At 51.5% G+C, this 22,202-nt stretch overlaps 1 protein-coding gene across 4 annotated transcripts in view; it reads left to right on the top strand.

The window, feature by feature from the left end:
- The window catches only part of Sipa1l2 (signal induced proliferation associated 1 like 2), a 150,988-nt gene that overhangs the window by 84,030 nt on the left and 44,756 nt on the right, over nucleotides 1–22,202 (top strand). For all 4 annotated transcript variants that reach the window (XM_032888204.1, XM_032888203.1, XM_032888202.1 and 1 more), the window contains exons 4-10: nucleotides 1,619–1,752; nucleotides 3,412–3,600; nucleotides 8,637–8,811; nucleotides 9,908–10,011; nucleotides 15,664–15,821; nucleotides 16,757–17,333; nucleotides 20,761–21,035. In XM_032888204.1, the coding sequence (XP_032744095.1) occupies nucleotides 1,619–1,752; nucleotides 3,412–3,600; nucleotides 8,637–8,811; nucleotides 9,908–10,011; nucleotides 15,664–15,821; nucleotides 16,757–17,333; nucleotides 20,761–21,035 (1,612 nt within the window). The remainder of the gene's footprint in view (nucleotides 1–1,618; nucleotides 1,753–3,411; nucleotides 3,601–8,636; nucleotides 8,812–9,907; nucleotides 10,012–15,663; nucleotides 15,822–16,756; nucleotides 17,334–20,760; nucleotides 21,036–22,202) is intronic.

Below are 22,202 nucleotides of genomic sequence, written 5' to 3'. Positions count from 1 at the left end.
CTGAGTGGTTTTAAACCACTGATTACAGAAGCAAATGGCTGCCCAGCTTCTTCCAACCTGATGTGCTTGGTGACACTGTCCTGCCCACTGTCTTGACTGTTGGCAGCATGTCCTGTGTCTACCACATAGGCTTTCTCCATTCTGAAACTGACCCACCTTCACCCAAAAGTAGGCTACTTGCGGTTTCTGGCTCTGCCTGGTTCTAGAAGGACTGAGTATCTGTGTCACACTAGTCTGGTCCCCACGCAGTATAAGACAAATGGCCTGTATGTGTTTCAGAACCAATTTGGGCAGTGTTGGCTGGAGTGGAGCAGGCAGTTGCCCCTTTGGTGACTTCAGATCGCTCCAGAAGTTCTCAGAGCACAAAACCACAGCTAGGACCCTTGCAGAGCTGCAGGCTTCCCAAACTCAAAAGCTGAGACTTGGACAAAAATAGCTAAAACCCAGAAGGTAGCATTCAGAGGGGGGGGGATAAATGTGGTGTTTTTTTGTAAGGGTGGGGAAAAACATCCGGGTTGAAGGATTTTACCCCTGGAGAAGTGACCAGGCTGTGGTTTGCAGAGCATGGATGAACAGTTCCCGGGGTCCCATCTACCCCCTTCCCGCTGGATTCTGCGTGAATCACTGTCTGATGGGGCTGCTAACGATAGGCATGCCCCTTACCGTGTCAGTGGGTATATGGCAATTGTTCCTGTGTTTGGCAAAGCCCTACTGCCTCTGCTGTGTGTGGTGAGTTGGGCTATTTCTGAAGAAACATCAATATGGATGCTACAGGGAGACATAGTGACCCTTTGCTGTTCTGTGGTCCAGAGAGTTGTCCATAGCACAGGGAGTAGCCATCACTGGGAGGAGGGTTGCGTTGTGAATGGGGATTGTGTCCTTGAATGTGCCCCGTGTCCACACTGCTACGTGTCCCCTGCCATACACAGAGGCGTGCAGGCTGGTGACTGTCCATTAGGAAGTATGTCCTGTAATGTCCTCTGCTTGGTAGATGGGACACCCCAAGGTCCCTCCTGGCCATGGGGTTATGTGACTTGGGTGTTTTTTCAAGGACCAGGGATTTATGGGAAAGGAAAGATGAACTGACAGCTTGATGGAGGGAGTTACTGGATTTGTAGGAGCAGTGACCTTCACAGCCCAGGAACTATCATGTGTTTCCTGTCTCTAAATTTCTCCTTAGACACTAGGGACAGTTTAATGACATGGTGACCTTTGCCACTCCACTGATAGCTAAGATTACTCTGGCTAGTCTGAATGGCTCATTGGGTAACCTCAGGAGTCTCATTCAGTGTGAGAAGGTCACCTTCCATATGGAACGGAGCAGTGCAGACTCCTTGCCCCTCCCTCCCCCACAGTGTGAGGATGTTCCCAATGGTGCCATCTACAGAGCAACAGCCCTGAGGTGGGACCCTCAGCACACTGTGACATGCAGAGCAGAGCAGAGCAGGAAAGCAGAGGGGTAGCCAGGTAACCCATGAGGTGACGCAAGCTAGGGAAGCTCGTCTAGGTCCAGCTGTGGGAAGGATCATGGTGTAGCCTGTGGCACTGCTCCTGGATCCACTATATGAACTGCTGCCCCAGCACTGCTCTCTCCCTAATCTGCTCTTTTGAATCGCAGAGCACCAGAATTACTTCGGAATAGATGAAAATCTCGGCCCTGTGGCGGTCAGCATCCGGAGGGAGAAGGTGGAAGATCCCAGGGAGAAAGAAGGGTCGCAGTTCAACTACAGGGTGGCCTTCAGGACAAGTGAGGTAAGAAGCTGCTGTTGGCGTCCAGCTCTCCCCGCCATTGCCACACTTATGAATTAGAAAGCCTCATTTTGATGTCCAGGACACAGAGAGGCGGCTATGTGGTTTCATCCTAAGTAACCACTTGGAAGCCTGTCCTGGCCCTCAGGTGGCCACAGCTCACCATGTTGCGTAGTAGGGCGGCCTGGTGAAGGTGGGCGGTTCTGGGGCTGAGACAGGAAAACAAATGTGGTCTACACAGTTCCCATCCGAAGTTAGAAATAAGTTTAAAACCACATGTTTGTCCAGCCCACATCATGGAGAACAGCTTGCTATGCCCCATGGGCCTTATACTGAGTAAAAACTGAGGTCTTTACACACATAGTGCTTCTAAACATCAGACATCAACCACCCTAAGGAATCAGGGTCCCCTGCACAGCAGGTTGTGGTCCTTTGGCCCACATAATTGGAGTGGGGCCTGTTTGGCATATCTTCCACAGTGTGCCAGCTGACCACTTCAGGTCAGACAGAAAGAGTCTGCTTTCCTTTGCCTGTGTAAGCATGGTGACACTGTGTCCCAGCTGGTATTTGCAGATGTCTGCTGAGCCAGACTGACTAGGTGCTGATGCTGATAACCTGACGCTGACTATGTCCATGTGAGCTGAGCCCTGCCCTGAGTGGCAGCTGTGCAGTCAGACCTATGCAGACTAAAGTTAGGAATTTAATTAATTGATGTGGCCAACTGTCATGGTGGCTTTCATGCTAGTCACTGTCCTTCCACCTATTGACAGAAGGGCTAGTATGTGTGCCATGTGCCTCTGGGATGATATTCAGTTCCCAAGGTCAAGCAATAAGATCTCTTGGACCACAGGGAGGTGGCTTTCCCTATCATGACATCCTGGAATGGTGGCCCAGACATCTTCCTTACTTTTCTATTTCTGTGAAGATACCATGACCAAGGCAATATAAAAGAAGACATTTATTGGGGCTCATGGTTACCAAGGGTTGAGTCCATGATCATCATGAGAGGAACAGGCAGCAGGCAGGCGTGGCACTGGAACCATTGTTAAGAGCTCACATCTATAAGCAGGAGGCAGAGACGGGGCTAACCGAAAGGCTTGGGCTTTTGAAACCTCAAAGCCTACCTCCAGGCTAACAAGGCCACACCTCCTAATCCTTCCCAAACAGTTCCATCAACCAGGAACCAGCATTCAAATATATGAGCCTATTCTCACCCAGAACACTGCACCAGGTTTCCAAGGTATAGAGCAAAGCACAAGACTGGGTTCAGTGGTCCTCCTCTCAGCCACCCACATGCAGCCCATGAGTGTTCAGTATGGGTTCAGTCTTCAACAGAAGACATGGGAAGGAGGGAAGGGATAAACAGAAGTGCACAGATGGAAGGAGGAAGATGTGCTGGGGCTTCAGCCTGTGCCCCTCCTCAGTAGCCTTCCCAGGGGCTTCAGAGCTTCAGTTGTCTGGTGAGGCCCTGGCTCCTTTCATAGGTTCTCACCTGTTTGTCTTGGCCCTCCGATGTCTTCCCATCCCGCTACAGGGATGTCGTTGATAAAAGGCATGTTTATTTGATGTTTTCAGAGGGAGAGCCTTGCTTCCATTTGATAAACTGTCAGTCCCCTTGTGAATGACCAGCACAGATCCTAACCAGAGTCTCATTTGCCACAGCTCACAACTCTGAGAGGAGCAATCCTAGAAGACGCCGTCCCCTCCACAGCCCGGCATGGCACTGCCCGGGGCCTGCCCCTCAAGGAAGTGCTGGAGTACGTTATCCCGGAGCTGAGTATCCCGTGCCTGCGGCAAGCAGCCAACTCCCCCAAAGTCCCAGAGCAGCTGCTTAAGTTGGATGAACAAGGGGTACGTACAGCATGTGGCCAGAACAAGGGGTGCGTACAGCGTGTGGCCAGAAAAAGGGGTGCGTACAGCGTGTGGCCAGAAAAAGGGGTGCGTACAGCGTGTGGCCAGAACAAGGGGTGCGTACAGCGTGTGGCCAGAACAAGGGGTGCGTACAGCGTGTGGCCAGAACAAGGGGTGCGTACAGCGTGTGGCCAGAAAGCTCATGCAAACCTAGATTGTACGCTTGAAAATGGAATTTTCCATTTGTGTGACTCTGCCCCCAGACAAGTACTTACTGTATCTTTGGCTGGTCTTGAACTTGGAATCCCCCTGCCTCAGTCTCCCAGGTAGCCAGAATTATAAACATGAGCTATCACACTAGATTCTCATGTTCCTTCCTTTAAAACCATTTATAATAAATGCCTCCATGTGAAGTATGAGGCCCCATAGACCACTCTAGCCAATTCCACAGAGGCTGCATTTTCCCCTAACCCATGTGGTTTTGCTTTGTGGGAACAGACCGCATGACAGCTGTAGCCCGCCATGTTCTCACGGTGAGGCAGGTGATTCATGAAGCCATAAGCCAGGAAGGTCCAGAAAGAAGTTCTGCCTGGCATTGTGAGCCTCGGGGGATGCTGTCTGAGAGTTGGATGTCCAGGAGCCAGTCAAGGAGGCAGACTCCAGTTGTTTCCTTGCTTTCTCTCCTGGTGATGACATGTAGACCTGACATCCGCTGACCTTTCAGCTCTGACAGCTCCTCCTGTGTCGTGAAAATAAAGAGCTGTTGGGCAATAGCTGTGGAGAACTTTTTACCCCTGAAGGAGGTGCAGTTTGGTACCACCCAGTTGACTCCACCCTTCTAACTGGACACCACTGGTGCCTACACAAGAAGGAGTTCACATATTTAAGTAGTTAATTAACCTCACTGTGGCTCCTCTGTCTTGGGGTCTGTAGCCCTACTGGTCTCCTGTGATTGGCTCTTGGCCATGATATTTCCCTTCAGGACACAGTGTGGAGACGTGAGCTTGTTCATTTGGTTGTTGGATTTTGGTAAGATGTTTCAAGCAAGGAGCCAGAACGCTGTGGAGAGCTGAAAAGAAATTATGATGTGGGGCCGTGAGGGCTTTGAAACGTGTTTCCATAAATTAACCCCCCAGCTTCTAGAATGCCAGTATGTCTGTGTGTGTGTGCACATGTGTGTGTGCACTTGCCACATGTATGTGCTGCCTATGGAGAAGAGTGCATCCGATACCCTGTAGCTGAACTCTGCATGGCCGTGAGTCACCCCACATGGACGCTGGAGTTCAGAGTCTCTGGAAGAACAGCAGGTGCTCATGGCCGCGGAGCCCTTCTGCAGCCTTTCCCTGTGCTGTGGATGTTTTCCTGTGTGTGTATGAGCCCTGAAGAGGATCAGTTCTCTAAAGCTGGAGTCAGCAGTGATTCTGAGCTGTCATCTGGGTGCTGGGACTTGAAGTGTGGCCCTCTGTATGGGCAACAAGTGCTCCTTACACCCGTTTCTTCTTTCCCTTTTCCTAGAGACTGTTCTAGCTCACACACAGGGAATTCATAGGTGGGTCTTTTGTGATGTCTCCAGATATACACCTCAGTAGAGCATCTGTGACAAAGTCTGTCCTGGAGGCTAGCTGCTCCTCCCCTCGGCCACGTGGCCCAGACACACAGGTAGACATCACATTTCTTTCCCCAGGCCTCAGGTGCGCATCACCAACTGAGTGAGCTGTGGGGCTGAGCCAGGGCTGAGCCGCTGCACTGAGCAGCTGGATTTCAAGGAAGTTCATAGCCTTTCTTTCCTGCTTCCTTCACTTGTGTTTATATCTTCTTGTGGATAATGACAAGCTGTCCTGGTCACTGTTCTGTTGCTGTGAAGAGACACTGTGACCAAGGCAACTCCTATAAAAGAAAGCATTTAACTGTGGACTTGCTTACAGATATCCCATTATTCTGTCAGGAAGCGTGGTAGCATGCAGGGACACATGGTGCTGGAGGAGCTGAGTGTCGTACCTCTTGATTCATGAGCAGAGGGGTGGGGGATGTTGGCTTACTGTGGGCTTTTGAGACTTCAGAGCCCACCCCAGTGACACACTTCCTCTAACAAGGCTTACCTCACCTCTAACCCTTCTCACTAGTACCGCCCCCTGCTGACTCAGCATTCAAATCTATGAACCCGTGGAGGCCATTCTTATTCAAATCACTACCTAAAGCTTTCTGGTGTAGGAACAGAGTGGCCAGCCTTGATCCTGACCCAGGAGGAATAGATGTGGCTGAGTCCCCTGTTGTCTCTGTGTGTATCCTGCTCACAGCCCCGAGCCACAAGAAACTAACAATCTAGTGTTTGAGTGTGCCCAGGTCCCAGTGAGTGTGCCCCAGCTCCCAGGCTGAGTGTGCCCCGGCTCCCAGACCCCAGTGAGTGTGCCCCAGCTCCCAGACCCCAGTGAGTGTGCCCCAGCTCCCAGACCCCAGTGAGTGTGCCCCAGCTCCCAGACCCCAGTGAGTGTGCCCCAGCTCCCAGGCCCCAGTGAGTGTGCCCCCCCAGGCCCCAGTGAGTGTGCCCCAGCTCCCAGGCCCCAGTGAGTGTGCCCCAGCTCTCAGGCCCCAGTGAGTGTGCCCCGGCTCCCAGGCCCCAGTGAGTGTGCCCCGACCCCAGTGAGTGTGCCCCAGCTCCCAGACCCCAGTGAGTGTGCCCCAGCTCCCAGACCCCAGTGAGTGTGCCCCGGCTCCCAGGCCCCAGTGAGTATGCCCTGGCTCCCAGAGCCCAGTGAGTGTGCCCCGGCTCCCAGGCCCCAGTGAATGTGCCCCAGATCCCAGTGAGTGTGCCCCGGCTCCCAGGCCCCAGTGAGTGTGCCCCGGCTCCCAGGCCCCAGTGAGTGTGCCCCAGCTCCCAGGCCCCAGTGAGTGTGCCCCAGCTCTCAGGCCCTGGCTCTGCTGTTTCCCTCACACCCCTGCCTGCGGTTTCTCTTGGGTGGGTTAGGTTGGCTTGGAGTTTGGGGTAAGTGCTGAGATCAGCCCAGGCTCAGCAGGTAAGGGCTAGAAGAGCGGTCTGGGAAGAAGGGAGTCAGAATGTTTGCTTGTCAAAGGCAGTGACCATGTTTTAGTTTTCTAAGAGTCCAAGTGACAGTAAGTCACTTCCCAGATATAGTCACATTGTTGCCAGTGGCTCTGCATCCCTGCACCCATTTCTCCCTAATGATCCGTGTTACTGGCAACTCCCTGGAGAGCAAGTGAGCGATGGAGGTATGGTGGTGACAACCAGGGTGCAGCCTGTCCCTGGTCACCTTGTACATCTCCCTGTATTTGCAAGGTCTAAATTCTGACTGTTGTCATTTCCCGAAGGTTGTGGTGCCCATGACGCAGGCCTAGTGTTGGAAACTCCACCCCATTCTCGGTTTGGATCTAGACAGTGTGAGGTTTGGGCGCCTGGCTGGCAGAGAGAGTCTGCACAGTATTGGGCTGGGAGCCTCCCAGGATCTCAGAACCAAGGGTTCCAGAAGTATGCCAGGTGTGGGGGGTCAGGAAATGCATGCAGGCCCATGGAGGCTCTGTTCAGCCAGCCTGAACCACACCTCAGAACACGGGGACATGGCCCCTGACTCGGTGTTTGATAGTGAACCCTGCAGACTCTGGTAATGGACAAGTCAGGATGTAAGGATTGCCCACTGTGATGTAAGGATTGCCCACTGTGATGTAAGGATTGCCCACTGTGCAAAGCGCGTGTTGTGGCATCTTGGTGTCAACTCCTCTCACTTCAGTCAACTCCCTCAGTGTCCCCAAAGCACTGAAGGTCATAAACCATCTCCCAAGCAGCTTAGGCCCAACTGGCCCAGTTCATAAAGAGACAACAACGCGTTTTTAAATTAGGTGATTTTTTTTCTTTTGAGGGGAATTTTTTTCCTTTTTGAGCACAGCAAAGAAAAAGCCCATAACACACAGTCTTCCTCAGCCCACCAAGGCCAGAGTCATCACCGCCATCTTTGTGATGAGGAAGGAGCTTTGTGGCCCCACACTCCCCACTCACCCTAGTATCTGTCAGCAGAGAAAAATGATTCTGTCGGACGGCGGGCACCCATCAAAGAGATGGGGAGACTTCAGCTGGCACTCTCTCACCATGGGTAAAATAAGAACTGCCGGTCCCTCTGCCTTGCTTTACTGCTGGGTTCCGCTGTGGGTTCTATTAGAGGCTGAGTTTCCCATCTCAGTCCTGAAGTCCAGCGAGTTGGACCTGCGTCTTCAGGGAGTCAGTGATGTTTACGGCCTGTCAGCCTCTCAGGCTCGGCTGCTGCTAGGATGCTCAAGGCCTCTGCCGGCAGGACTGAGAAGTAGGTCTTTGGGAAAAATAAGCAATTGCTGAAACTGCAGCTCGTCTTTCTCTGGTTCTGGAGGGAATCTGTGGCCTCCACCTCAACACAGTATTGACTCTGAGGTAGAATTGTGGCAGGAGCTGTTCAGTTGCTGCTCCAGCTCTGTCTGAGAATCGTGTCTACAGCCAATGTTTTCTTTTCAAAATAGTCAAAAATGTGAGAAATGACTATAATTGTACAGCCAAACTTACTTTGATGGAAACAAAACATTTTCTATGCACAAACACGTATTGCAGTCCTCGAAGGAATTCTTTTCTTACTCGACCTTAATTTGATTTGATTTCCCTCCTTTGAGCCAACATTTTTCCTTGAATGTTCAAATAAATTACAGAACAGAAAGACAGGCGAGGCAGAGAAAAAAAATGTTCTAAGTCCTTGGCCTTCCCCTGTTTGAAGTTGGAAGCGAGTCCTAGTTATGCTGTGCGGTGTGGTAGACGACACGAGGTGCTTGTGCAGTTGCACTTTAGCTTCACGTCTCAGCAGGGCTGCCCACTCGCCCTCGATTCCCACGTGACTCGGGCCACAGACGCTGCTCCTCGGGGCTTTCCCTCCTGGAGTTGGCTTTGGGATGTTTCCCAGCATGCTGTCCTGGGAGCCGGATCCCAGGCGTCCATGGCTTTGACCTGGCTAGAAGCAAGCAGGTCTGCGGTCCCTGCCAGGCTCATCATGTCTCTCTCATCTCAGCTGAGCTTCCAGCACAAAATCGGGATCCTGTACTGCAAAGCTGGGCAGAGCACGGAAGAGGAAATGTACAACAACGAGACAGCAGGGCCGGCCTTCGAGGAATTCCTGGACCTCCTCGGCCAGCGAGTGCGGCTGAAGGGCTTCAGCAAGTACCGTGCCCAGCTGGACAATAAGAGTAAGCACGTGTGCAAGTGCACGCTCTTGTGTGTGTGCATGCGTGTGCAAATGGCCTGTGTGTTTGTGTGAGCATGTGTTTACATGCATGTGTCTATGAGTAGCCTGTGTGCTGCTGTATATACACATTCGTATATTTATATACATTTAAAACAACCGATGACTAGCTTTGTAGTCAAGTTCAGATACCGCCACTTCCTGTTTTAAACATCTGTGTGTGGTGTGTGCGTGTGTACATACATGTCTGTGTACATTATGGTGGGTACTTGCATGTTCATGTGGAGATCATGTCAGTAGACTCCTGGGTCGTTCTCCACCGTGTGCCTTTTACTCTTTACTCCTCATGTGTGACTCTGAGCACACACACAGCGTGAAGGGCCTGTGGCGGTCATAGGACAGTCTGAGCAGTCCATCCGTTCCCTTCTCCACGTTGCTGAGGAAGGGCACCTGGTTCCCATTGCTGCATGAAGTCTCCCAGGCTGTCTGGCCGTGCGCATGGGCCAGTTCCGTCTCCACAGAAATGTTATGGGTGCGTCAGGCTGATGCCCTGCTGGTTTGTGAGGGTCCCAGGGTTGTCTGGCTTGTGTGGTGGTGTCTGTCACCAGTCCATCCGCTTGACTTTTTAAACAGGGTCCTTCTCTGAACCTGGAGCTCACTGACGAGGCTACACTGGCCTCCAGCAACCTCCTTGTCTGTCTCCACACCATCACACAGCCATTCACTGCCTCAATGAGTTTTTCATGGGTGCTGCCGTTCTAACTCAGGTGCCCACACTTGACAAGCACCTTACTGACTGACCCATCTCCCCAGCCTCACATTAGCATCTTAACCTGTGTGTTCATGCAGGAAGGACAGACAGAAAGAGACCAGTCTCCCCTCATGGGTTCCTGAGTCTGTGACAGCATGCTCAGTAGAAAGTTGACAGGAAAGTGGGGGTGGGGCAGCTCCAAGTAAGAGCTGCCAGAGCTGAGCAGAGAATGCCTGAGGCATTATGTCCAGGTTTACAGACAGTGGGCCTTGTGCAGCAACCACTGTCGGAGTGGAAGAGCCCTGATTCTGTGCTCGCCTAACTAGCTTTATAATTACTTTGTCTTCAGCGGATTCCACGGGGACTCACTCCCTCTACACCACATATAAAGACTTCGAACTCATGTTCCATGTGTCAACACTGCTTCCGTATATGCCGAACAACAGGCAGCAGGTAAGGCCTCCTGTGTGCATCACGGTACCCCCCATCTCCCCATGTCCACCAGCATGTCCCTCTGGCTTCCCATGTGTACTGTGCAGACCCTGGGTGAGAGTGAGACTCAGTTTATAAGTCCTAGGCTGCTCCTGGTAAGCTGACGGAACCTTTGGCTATGTTATTGCATTTTTCATTGATCAGGAAACTGAGAATCTGGCTATACATATTCTTTAAGAGAACCCCATGTCAACCATGCTAATGTTGAGAACAACCAGGTTGACCAGACAGGTTTCTACACATGGGTAAATAATGTATTCATAGAAAATGGTCACTGCGGTGCAGTGCGGGCTGGAGCTGGTGTTGCTGCTGTTCCTCACCCGGGTTTTGGTTCAGTGTTTTAGTGACAACGTGTGTTGACCATTTGTGTGGAGAGGGTTCTTCCATGCTGGCCGGCCCTCCCACACACTTAAGTGTTGAAAGCTTAACGATGCCTAAAACCTCACAAAGTGATTAGCAGGCTGTTTTCTTCCTGTAAGATGAGTTGAGCTTTCTAACCGAGCTGTAGAAATGACAGCAAATACTGGCAATGGCGTGGCTGCTCCAGGAGCTTGGGAGTTTGGGGACTTAAGGAGGTCCCATGGGGCAGCACCTCTACCCCAGGACCCCTAGAATCTGGGCTCTGTCCAAGATGAGCTGAAGACTGAAGATGAGCCCTGCCCGAGTCTGGAGGCTCCTCGGGAGGTCATGGCAGTCTGTCTGTCGGGGTGTGTGTACTAGAGTTAAGGTCGAACGAGACACATTTGTTTCTGAGCTTGGTGCTCACATTCTGGACACTGCACCTGCCTCCCTGTGCAGACAGAAGCACAGAGAGCACGGTGTGGCCTGACCGTGATACATCTGAAGAACAAACGTGATCAACAGCAGAGGATGACCTCACTTCCTTTCTTATGTTATTTTAATTTTTTAGACTTATTTATTTTACATGTGTCTTAGTTAGGGTCTTATTGCTGTGAACAGACACCATGACCAAGGCAACTCTTATAAGGACAACATTTAACTGGGGCTGCCTTACAGGTTTAGAGGTTCAGCCCATCATCATGGCAGGGAGCATGGCGGCATGCAGGCAGGCATGGTGCTGGGGAGGGAGCTGAGATTCCACATCAGGATCTGCAGGGAGCAGGAAAACACTGGCACACTGGGCCTACACTGAGCATCTGAGACCTCAAAGCCTGCCCTCACAGTGATACACTTCCTCCAACAAGGCCACACCACATAGTAGTGCCACTCCCCATGGGCCTTTGAGGGCCACTTTTATTCAGACCAGCAGTGTGTATGGGTGTTTGCTGGGGGTGATGTTGCAGATGGTTGTGAGCCACCATGAGGGTGCTGGGAACCCAGCCCAGGTAGATATCTGGGAGAGCAGCTGTCTCCCCAGCCTTGAGTTTTCTAAGTTCTTAAACACGTGTGAAATGCATACATTGAGTCAAAACTTATACTTTTCATAAAGAAGAAACCAACTGCCTGTTCTCCTCTCGCTACTTCTAAGCCCCAAAGGTCCTTGAGCTGGGAAGACCACTGGGGAGCACGGGAGGCACGGGTGCTGCAACTTCACTGCCCCCCCCCGCCCTTCTTGGTGCTCACCAGCTGAACGTTCTCTCTCAGGCTCAGTCCCTTGTCCTTCCTGAGCTACCTCAGTACTTTCTAGTATACTTTTGTTCTTCCCCCTTCACCTTCCGAAGATCTGTCCCTAGATTCCTGGGATCTCTAGCCTTCACTACCAGTTCTGGCTGTGAGCCCCTAAAACAGTGTCATGTGCAGTGTGCCCGGGTTTTGTTGATACCATTTTATGATCCCATAGATGTGGATCACAGCTATTCTTAGGTGGCTAGATTTGCATGTTGGCTTTGTCCCCATTCCTGAAGATGTGCTGTGTAAAGGTGTGGCCTGGGTGCATCAGTGACCTTGGAGACTTCTTGGAGACCTGACATTTAATAGTCCTGACTGCATGTGCCGTCGAGATGCTCTGTAGCTAAGCAGTGGTGCTCTCCGACCTTGGGCATGAGGATTAAAATTGTATCATGGGTCCTCTTAATCCACAAATGATGCCCACAAACGTAATACCAAGAGCAGAAAAGTCCGAAGGGCCCACCAAACCCTTGGTGGCCGCCATAGACTCAGCCCAGCGGGAGCCCCGGCCTTGCCTGTTCGCTTGGTCTCATTAGCCCCAGCGCGTTTGTACCTTGCTAACTGGCCCAGACTCGTCCTCAGAGGATCCGTTTTCATGTGTTTGTTCCTGTAATAAATCAATCCAGGAACTGCTTGTTGAGGCAGTAAAAAACCTGGGAATCTTCAGCAGGCCTGCGCCCCGTCCCACAGAGGAAGCCTTAACCTGCCCCAGGGATTACAGATGTTCCTGGCCCCCATGTCTCTACACAGGATAAGCTCACAGTGGCTGTTTTTCCTGCGTGTCCCTTCTCTGAGCAGACCACAGCTCAGTGGTCATGTAATGTCGTCACCCAGAATCCCACAAGGTAACTTCAGACTTCACCTTGGCTGAGACACCCTTTCTTCAGAGTGGCTCATAAAAGAGGAGACAGCATGGAGCCTAGAATACCATAACCTTTTCTTCTTAGTGTATGTGTGGCCCTGGCTGGAAGGGGCATCAAGCCCATGAATTACCTGAGGAGTAACCGGGTCCTGTGGGTTTCGGTATTAGGCCCATTCCCATCTTCATTGTAAAGTGCCATTGCTCGCCCGGTTTGTGCAGCAATGTGACTGTAGGAGACGGTGAGTCACTGATGGACGAGCCATAAGTCAAGGTTGTGGTACGCTTGTTGATAGGCGGCAGGAAGTGCCAGCTCGCTTTTGTGCTTCTGTAGGGAGCAGGATGTTGCCTTTGGACATAAAGGTCTTGCTAGGTACAGAGGCGGCCTGCCTCCCTCGGTTGGTTGGTGCTTTGAGCTGGGGTCTGCCACATGCTCAGAGGTCGTTGTCTGAGTGCCAGGGGACACAGTGCACCACGGTTGTTCTGAAGGCAGGTGATGCAGAGCCCTCACACACAGCCTCGGGTTCTCACAGTGGGGCATTCTCAGACCACCCACCGCAGTGTAAGTAATAACATGGAGGCTTCTATCCTGGTTTAAACTAAGGCCTTTTGCTTGGGCAGTCTCCTGCCTACTCAACGCGACTGACTGACCAGCCTGCAACCCACACATGGGCAGTCTCCTGCCTGCAACCCCAACATGGCTGGCTGCATCCCCTTCTTTGCTGCGCTTTGGGCTGGCTCTTCCCTCCAAGTTGAGCTCTTAATCTCCCTCCTCTACTTTTGTCCCCTCTGCCTGGAAGTTCTGCCCCCTCCTTCCTGCCCAGCTATTGGCCATCAGGTCTCTATTAGAACCAGTCAGCAGTGAGATGATCTCTGGTCCACTCTAGATTGCCTGTAGGCAGGCATGAGGCCTGTCTGCCCTTCAGTGTCTGAGCAGGTGTGGAAAGACGAGTGTTTGCAGATGTAAGGCTGGTGATGGGACGCGGAAGTGACACCACCACGATCCTGCCATCCTGCAGCTCTCTGCTGGTACAGAACGAGCAATGGACAAGTCAGACACAGACATACCTTCACTCGATGTAAAACAAGGGTATTCCAACTGCTCTTAGCTCTGTCCCAGGGGCACTCTGAGAAGTCCTGTAGGTTGGCAGCTCTGAGTGAGTGGTGTTCAGGACAGGGCCTGCTGTGTCCTGCAGGTGTGCACAACCACAGCACCAGGCCGAGTTCCTCTGTAGGAGCTGCTTCCTTTCTGGTCTTCCCAGGTCGGTCACAGCATAGAAAAGTAAGCCTTTTGGGTGTCAGCAGACAGGGAGAATTGGTTTGCCAATTTTGTCTACTATAGATTTCACTGTGTTTTTTTCACATTAATTTGAAATGGTACATTTTACTTAGAGGCGTATCAATCTCTGTTAAAACTAAACATTTGAACAGGAGGGCTCAGTGAGTCTGCAGCTATGTAATACAGTACAGTGATGTCCCCATGCTTAGAAATTTAACCACAGGATTCAAGCAGGATGCATCCAGCCTGTGACCGTGGATATCACCGCCATGGAGAGCACTTCTGGAGGAACATTTCCTTCCACTTCCTTGGCTCTCTGCTATGTTTAAGTAAAAGCTAGGGAGCTCACGAGGGATCGTTTTATTTTTCTGAAAGTTGAATGTCATGCTCTGGACAGTGAGAGGTGCCCTGTAGGTAACAAATAAACGGAAGGGCAAAGGTCATGGCCTTTGTTGTTGCCAGTAAAGGGCAACTCACTGCCCGAGACAGGCCCAGCCCTGGAGTGACAGCACAGCTCTCTTGTGGATGGCTGGCTGCATCCGAAGTGCGTGTGCCCGCTTCTCGATGCTTGCCAGCTTTCCTGTGGCCTTGCTGTGGGCCTGCTGTGGGCATGCCTGTGGAAGGCAGGAAGCCAGTCGGTATAGCTCCTGCCCTTGGGAAGGTACCTTTATAGGAATGTGAACCAACCAATCGGGAGCAAGGGCACCTGGGTGTGAGCATGGAGCAGAGATGCAGCCTTGACAGAGAAGTCAGTGTGGACGAGCAAAGAGCTACTGCTCACACAGCATCCAGATGTTACAGCCGTGTCACCTGGCTCTGTTTCTGGTTACTGCGGTGAGGCAGAAGGGCCTTCAGAGGAAAGTTCTGTGCTTCACTGGCATCTGGGAGACAGGGCTGAGCACAAGCGGCCTCCAAGGCACTCCCAGTGGCCCTGCTTCCTCCAGCCCCACTGGGGATCAGAGCCCTGAGGCCTCACTTGCCAGAATCCCACTGTGAACGCCAATGCTTGGGGAAGAGGCTTTCCTGCGTGAGCTTTTGGGAGACATTTGAGATCCAACCTTCATGAGCAGAGAGGGCTGTCCCCATGAAGTGTGCCAAGGCCTCACTCCACACAAACAGAAACTGTCCAAGAAGAGCTTGCAGTGAGAAGCATTCTCGTCAGTCAGAAGTGGTGTCAGAAGCAAAGATGGATTTAGAACATTGCAGCTCTGGGATCGCCCTGGACTTTGAGTTTTGCAAGATTACAAAAAAAAAAAAAAATTAGATTTTCTGGCTACTAGTGTAGTGGATTTCTGGATTCATTAATTAATCTAGATTGCCTCAAAAGGCCATGTTTCAGTTAATTAGTTTGAAGACCTATGCTGCCCCCAGAGGCAGCCTCCTGTTTTGTTTTTTGGGTTTCTTGTTGTTGTTATTGTTTTTCAGAAATGCAAGCCAGCCTGAAAGCCAGGGTTCTGTGCAGTAGGTCACTCCTCCTTGAACTGTCTCCTCTCTAAGTTGAAGTGCTTAAACTGTAACATATCTTACAAAGCATTTTGATCACTAGAGTGTTATTTTAGAAAGAAAGAAATAGCTGAATAAGAGGAGAGAAAATAGAAGCAGATTCCTATGTAAAAGGGACGGGTGAGGTTGTAGCCCAGGGTAACCCACTTCCCTCCTAGGACCTGTATATTGTATTTCTCTTCCTGGGGGTCTTCTACTTGTGGCCCACCCAGTTGTCAATATGCTCAAGGCCGCTGGAGCCCAGGAAGGGCTCTGCTGGTCTCTGTTCCTTCCTCAGCAGAGCAGAGCAGGTTATGTGCATTAGTGTACATTGTATCATTCTGGGTGTTGCTTTCCTGCACAGCTTCTGAGGAAGAGGCACATCGGGAATGACATCGTCACCATCGTCTTCCAAGAGCCTGGTGCTCTCCCTTTCACCCCCAAGAACATCCGTTCGCACTTCCAGCATGTCTTCGTCATAGTCAAGGTGCACAACCCCTGCACAGAAAATGTGTGCTACAGGTGAGCTGGGGCCCCACCTCCCTCCTTCCTCTCCCACTGTATAGCCGAGGCTGGACAGGAACTCAGCCTCACTGTAACCTGCCTGATAATAATTGTCATTTATTTTTGGTGGTGCTGGGAATTAATCCTAGGGCTTTGTGTATGCTAGCCACATGCTCTACCATGGAGCTACGTTTCCTAGCCAGCCTCAGAACATTCTAATTCTATTTTTGCGAGCAGTAATTGCCTTCCTCCCTTGAGAAAGGAAGTGCATGGAGGCTCAGGGGAGTGAGGTTCAGTTTTCTGCTTTCCTGAGAGGCTAAACAGGGCCTGTGGCTGACTCCAGCCTCTCAGGAGGATAGTGTGGCCCACCCACCACCACCAGGGAAGTGAATGGCAAGTGAAATCCTAGAGACTTCCAGACAGGGCCACTGGGGCCCAGAGCCCACACTTGTTTTGATGACTTTAAAGGCCTGTGTGTGCTTCAGAGCCCCATGGCCATCTTCATTAGGCTCTGAGTCCTCCCTTCTGTCTGGGGCTGTACCTTAGGAGGCCACTAAGATAATGACCACTCTGCACGTTGAGAGGAGCGCTCCCTGCCTTGCTGCTTGCCTTGGGCATGTGGGAGTTTATTTTTTTCTTCACTTTAACATCTTCAGTGTGTGTGTGTGTGTGTGTGTGTGTGTGTGTGTGTGTGTGTGTGTGCGTGTGCGCGTGCGCGTGCGCTCGTGCACGTTGCATGTGTGTGTGCATGCATGCACATGGAAGGCCAAGGTTAACGTCAGAACTCCTCAGTGGCTCATCTTCCTTAGACAGAGCCTCTCAGTGAAGCCCAGAGCTCACTGAGGTAGTTTCTGGGATGTAAACTAGGGTCCTCACGTTTGTCCAGCAAGTGTGGAAACATGTCACCTTAAAGGAGAGAGCCATAACTCATCCCATGTCATTTCCTCCCTCAGCGTTGGAGTTTCCAGGTCAAAGGATGTCCCTCCCTTCGGTCCCCCAATCCCCAAAGGAGTAACTTTTCCAAAGTCGGCCGTCTTCCGGGACTTCCTTTTAGCCAAAGTAATCAACGCAGAAAATGCAGCCCATAAGTCAGAGAAATTCCGGGCCATGGCTACCCGAACAAGGCAAGAATACTTAAAGGATTTAGCAGAGAACTTTGTCACAACCACCACAGTGGACACTTCTGCAAAATTCAGCTTCATCACCCTGGGGGCGAAGAAGAAGGAGCGGGTAAAGCCCAGGAAGGACGCCCACCTGTTCAGCATCGGGGCCATCATGTGGCACGTGGTGGCGCGGGACTTTGGCCAGTCGGCAGACATCGAGTGTCTTCTGGGGATCTCCAATGAGTTCATCATGCTGATAGAGAAGGAGTCCAAGAATGTCGTGTTTAACTGTTCCTGTAGGGACGTGATTGGCTGGACATCAGGGTTAGTGAGCATCAAAGTCTTCTACGAAAGAGGAGAGTGCATCCTGCTCTCCTCCGTGGATAACTCCTCGGAAGACATCCGAGAAATAGTGCAACGACTGGTAGTAAGTATGGCTCGTGTCTCCCGCTGTCTGCTTCTACCTCAGAGTCCCAGTGTTCAGGGAACTCCACTGTAGTCTCAGGGCTTGGGAAAGCAGCTGCTATTCAGAGAGGCCTGGTTCTCTTTGGTTTTCTCTTGAGACAGTCTCTCGTGGCCCAGACAGTTTTAAACACACCAAGTAGCCAAGAGTGACCTTGAACTTGTAATCCACCTGTCTCCTTCACCTCCTAAGTGCTGGGATTACAACTGTATCTACCGTGCCCAGTTTTGTGTGGTGCTGGAGCTCACACCCATGGCTGTGTGGGAGTTGAGCAGTCCACCAACTGACCATTCACAGCCTACAGCTTTGTTTTGTTTTAAACAAGAGTCAGTGAACACAAGCAGTGAAGAGGCCACCACAACCACATGACTAGGAGAGCTGAGCCAACCTCAGAGAGTGCTGTGAACCATTTCTGTAACAGTTGAAGAAAACCCAGGCGATCTTATGTTTGGTAATGTCACTGCACACCCTTGAAAACAGCACAGATCTGCTGTTTGCTAACGACTGGGCCCTCCTCCCATTTTGCATGTTTGTATAGCAAATATTTTAATTTAAAAATGTTAAATGTGGTGCTAACATCTCATTTTACACAAAATTAGACAGTAAGTTAGAAAGCGAAAACAGTCATCAGTCGAGAGAAAGACTTGTGGAAAGAGGAGGAGACCGTTTAAGGTCTGGGGCTGGGCCAGGCTGGTGAGTCAGTTATCGACGAGCTTGCTGTACAAGCATGAAGACCTCAACTTCCTCCTGAGACCCGTGGAACAGGCCTGGTGCCATGGACCTGTCTTCCCAACACTGAGCAGGCAGAGATGAGGGAATCCCTGGGGCCTGCTAGCCTCACCTCACCTCGTCCTCGAACCTCAGATCCCAATAGAGAAACCTCACCTCAAATACTAAGGTGGACATCTAAGGAGTGACACACACACAACACAGGCACACACACACACACACACACACACACACACACACACACACAGAGAGAGAGAGAGAGAGAGAGAGAGAGAGAGATTAAAAGAGAGGGATTTCCATGTAACCCAGGCTGTCTAGAGCTCATGGTATATCGCAGGCCAGCTTCAAACTTGAGATCCTCTTGCCTCAACCTCTCGAGTGCTGGGCTTCCAAGTGTGCACCACCACAGCTTAATGTGACTTTTAACACCAAACCCCAGCATTGTGCCCAAGATGGGAAATAGTCGTATTTTTGTTCCCAACTTTAACAAAGCAAAATTCAGATTTTCTGTGGGTGTACAGTAGAGCAACAGCAATGTTTGCTGTCTGGATCGTTTGGTGCAGCACAAGAAGAAGGCACGAAACCGCCATAAAACGTCTCCCTGGTAATCCTCTCCCCAGGAGACGTACTGCATAGTCAACTGAGAATCATTAAAAAGGATTACAGATCACACTTCCTGTCCTTTCTTCCCACAGAGTGAGTCTCTTCTGTGACTGCAAGGCTAGATGAGAGAGTTGAATCACCCAGTGTCTGTCAGTGTTGGAGTAGTTACAGTCATTGCAGGCAATGTCCACATAAGACATCGAGTTAGAGGTGGTAGGGACCCCACATTTTGCAGATAGAGAGCTCACTGTCTGTTGCCTGTGGTGCAGAGTACAGCCAGAAGTGTACGCTGTGCATACCAGAGGAGAGCTTACTCCCAGAGGGGCCTTGGGCGTGCCACCTGAGAGTCCTGGAAAGCCATCCTCAGAGGGCCATGCTTGATAGAGGGTTCCCCATAACATTTCAACTTTGAATAAAGACCCTCTATTTGCACTGTTCAATGGGCCCCACAAATCATGGGGCTGATCCCAGACGCATGGGTGGGAGGCTGCTGTTTTCACGGGGTTACTGCGTCTGCATGGGGCACTCAGGGACAAGGAGAGCCTGCTTTGCCTTCAGGGATGTCTGAAAGCTGGGGACGTGACATATGACAACACTAGGGAGGAAGTCAGGAGCGGCACCAGCTGATGCTGTGTGACCAGTATCTCCAGTTAAATTTCAGGTAGCAGCTGCATTCTCATCTGCCAGATCCTAGGCATCCTGGATGCCACCTGTGTTGGGGGTGGTGCTTAGAGCGAAGTTGGGAAAGAGGAGAGGAAGTGCCTGTGGATGTTAGACACTGAGGGATCGCTCCGTTAACAGTTGGAAGGAGCTCGAGCTCAGATCAGTGAAAACATGCAACTTTCCGTACCTCCCTCCCTGCTCACACCAGCGCTCCCTTTATGCTGAGTCCCCAGCATCGCGCTGGTCTGAGAGAAGCCAACTGGCAGTGTGTGCACTTTTGTAACCATGGAAACCTAGGCCAGATGCTGATGCAGGGAGCAAGGCACAGTGCCCCAGCTGCGCTCACAGCCACAGGGCTGGATAGTAGGAATGCCTGTGTTCAGAGCCAGGTTCCTGCACGGAGAGTTTATTAAACTGAAACTCCTGCACACTGCCCCCAGGGCTTCGGGATGGAGGACGATACCTCCCAACTTGAAATTTCCCACAGAAAAGTGATGTCATCATCTTCAATGATGTTTAATGAGCCGTGTTTTCCTTTCATGGCGTTGCAAGCCACATTCCATCAGTGCCTCTGAGGGTACCAGTGACTCATTACCTCACTGTGGCACCGGGCCACTGAACTGGCCCTCTCACATTGTTGGGGTACGGTGTGGACTCCTGGTCTTCCGGAGGACTGTCATTGGAGCTGCCTGGGGTGGACCTTAGCCTTCATGGCACAGGCACAGGTGACAGAAGGAAGGGGTGGCTGCAGGAACAGAGGGCTCCTGTACCTGCAAAGCCCCATGTTGGTCAGAAGAGCCCTCAGTACCCGATGGACATAGGTGATCACTCCTATGGCTAGGTAGGACTAAGAAGTCTTCAGGCCAGCCCGTGGAGGACAGTTAGGGCTTTTCTCACAGTCCAGTCTCTCCTGGGCCCTTCCTGAACACGGGGGCAGGCACCGAGTAGAAGACCAGAATCACTTCAGGCCAGATGTTGCTGCTTCCAGTTAGATAAAAGTACCCAGGAGGCCTCAGAGTCTGAGGTGGAAAGAATGGGGTCATCTCATTCCAAAAGAGAGGAATTCAAGTGCTTCAGAGTCCTGCTAGTGACAGGATGTGGAGGGAATGGCAAGCACGTGCAGAGCTCACAGGGTGCAGGTCAGAGGCTTCTCCAGCCTGGCAGCCACCCGAGCCATAGTAAAACCGGGCTTTGGTTCTGTTGCTCTTTCTCAAAGCAACCATGGTGAGCTCTGGATTCGGATACCTTCCAGATCACTTGGAGGGACGGGGTGGCTGAGGATAGAGACAAGGGAGAAGGACTTACTCATATATATGCATGTGGGTCTCCACTGGGGTCTGTCCTTGGTAGCCAGGAAGAACGACCAAACTTGCCTAACAGCTTCCTTCCCCCTTAGATAGTAACGCGAGGCTGTGAGACTGTGGAAATGACCCTGAGAAGGAATGGGTTGGGTCAGCTTGGCTTCCACGTGAACTTTGAAGGAATTGTTGCCGACGTGGAACCTTTTGGCTTTGCCTGGAAGGCAGGCCTTCGCCAAGGAAGCCGGCTTGTGGAGATCTGCAAGGTGGCCGTGGCCACACTGACCCATGAGCAGATGATTGACCTACTGCGGACATCTGTGACTGTGAAAGTGGTTATCATCCAGCCCCATGAGGATGGCTCTCCCCGCAGGTAAGACCAGAAGGCTGGGCAGTGTGCACTGTCACCAGAGGCGTTCCTGACTGCCTGCAGGATCCTCAGAGAGCTAGTGCGATGTCTCTCTCTCCATGGGCCACAGGAGTCATTGGTGTGATAGTTAAAGGGCTTTAGATGGTCATGTGACTATGAAACTCAGTCACACAGACCAGGGGGTGGGTCCATTTGACTCACCTGGCCCATCAGGACTGAGTGTGCATAGCACAGCCTTCACGGCCTGCACACCTCAATCCAGGAAGATCAATTAACAAGACAGGGCTGCCTGTCTGGAGGATGTGGGACAGCAGGCAGATTCTGGGGCCGTGCAGTTCTCACAGTGAGGCCGCAGAGGTGTCAGAGCAGGGCATCTGCACACGGATGGAAGGAACAGGTGTGGATGAGGGAAGTGGTGTCTGCTGTGGACAGACGATCCTGGTACTCAGCCTCAAGGCAACACCACGAGGTCTGCCAACCTCTGCACCTTCAGCAAGAACTGCCGAGAATCATAACTGTATTTAAAACATTGGCACTTTGTTTTTCATATGGCTCTTTTAACGTGTGTGCATGGACGACAAGGTCATATTTCAGTGTTAGAAGTTGGCCTGCCTATCACACCATAAGGCAGAGGATGCTAATTAGAACTGTGCTCCCTGAAGACCATAGCCTATTTTGTGGGTGTGGTGAGGCTCTGGTGGCCATCTCACCATGCATCTTGTGGTTCCATCCAGTTAGTCATGAGGTTGGGGCCCTGCTGTGTGGTCTTGGAGAGTGAAGTCATCCTAATGTTCCTATCACATCTGCACAGTAGGGACCCTGATCCCTTAGAGAACTCGGAACTGACTAGCATGATTAGTGTCCCCTCTACATTTTAGTTGAGGAGGAAAAGTGATTGCTTTAAATTCGCTCGAGTTTCTGTCACTTTTTAATTAATTTATTCTTCTCTCATATTGCACCCCAACTGCAGTTTCCCTCCCCTCTTCCTCTCTCAGGCCCCTCCCTGATACCCTCCCCCAACAAATTCCTGTCATATTAAAGGGGGCTTTCTTATGAGGACAGTACATTGGCTGTATCTACCTTCTGGACTCATGACACAAAGGTGTCCTTTCTCCTCGCTCCCAGCGGCACATGCCTGGTCGCATCTGTGCCATGCCCAAGCCGTGTGCA

This window comes from Rattus rattus, chromosome 17 (genome assembly GCF_011064425.1).
Source record: "Rattus rattus isolate New Zealand chromosome 17, Rrattus_CSIRO_v1, whole genome shotgun sequence".
Classification (NCBI taxonomy): domain Eukaryota; kingdom Metazoa; phylum Chordata; class Mammalia; order Rodentia; family Muridae; genus Rattus; species Rattus rattus.
Note: the sequence above shows the minus strand (reverse complement) of the source record. Positions and strands in the feature narration are given on the sequence as shown.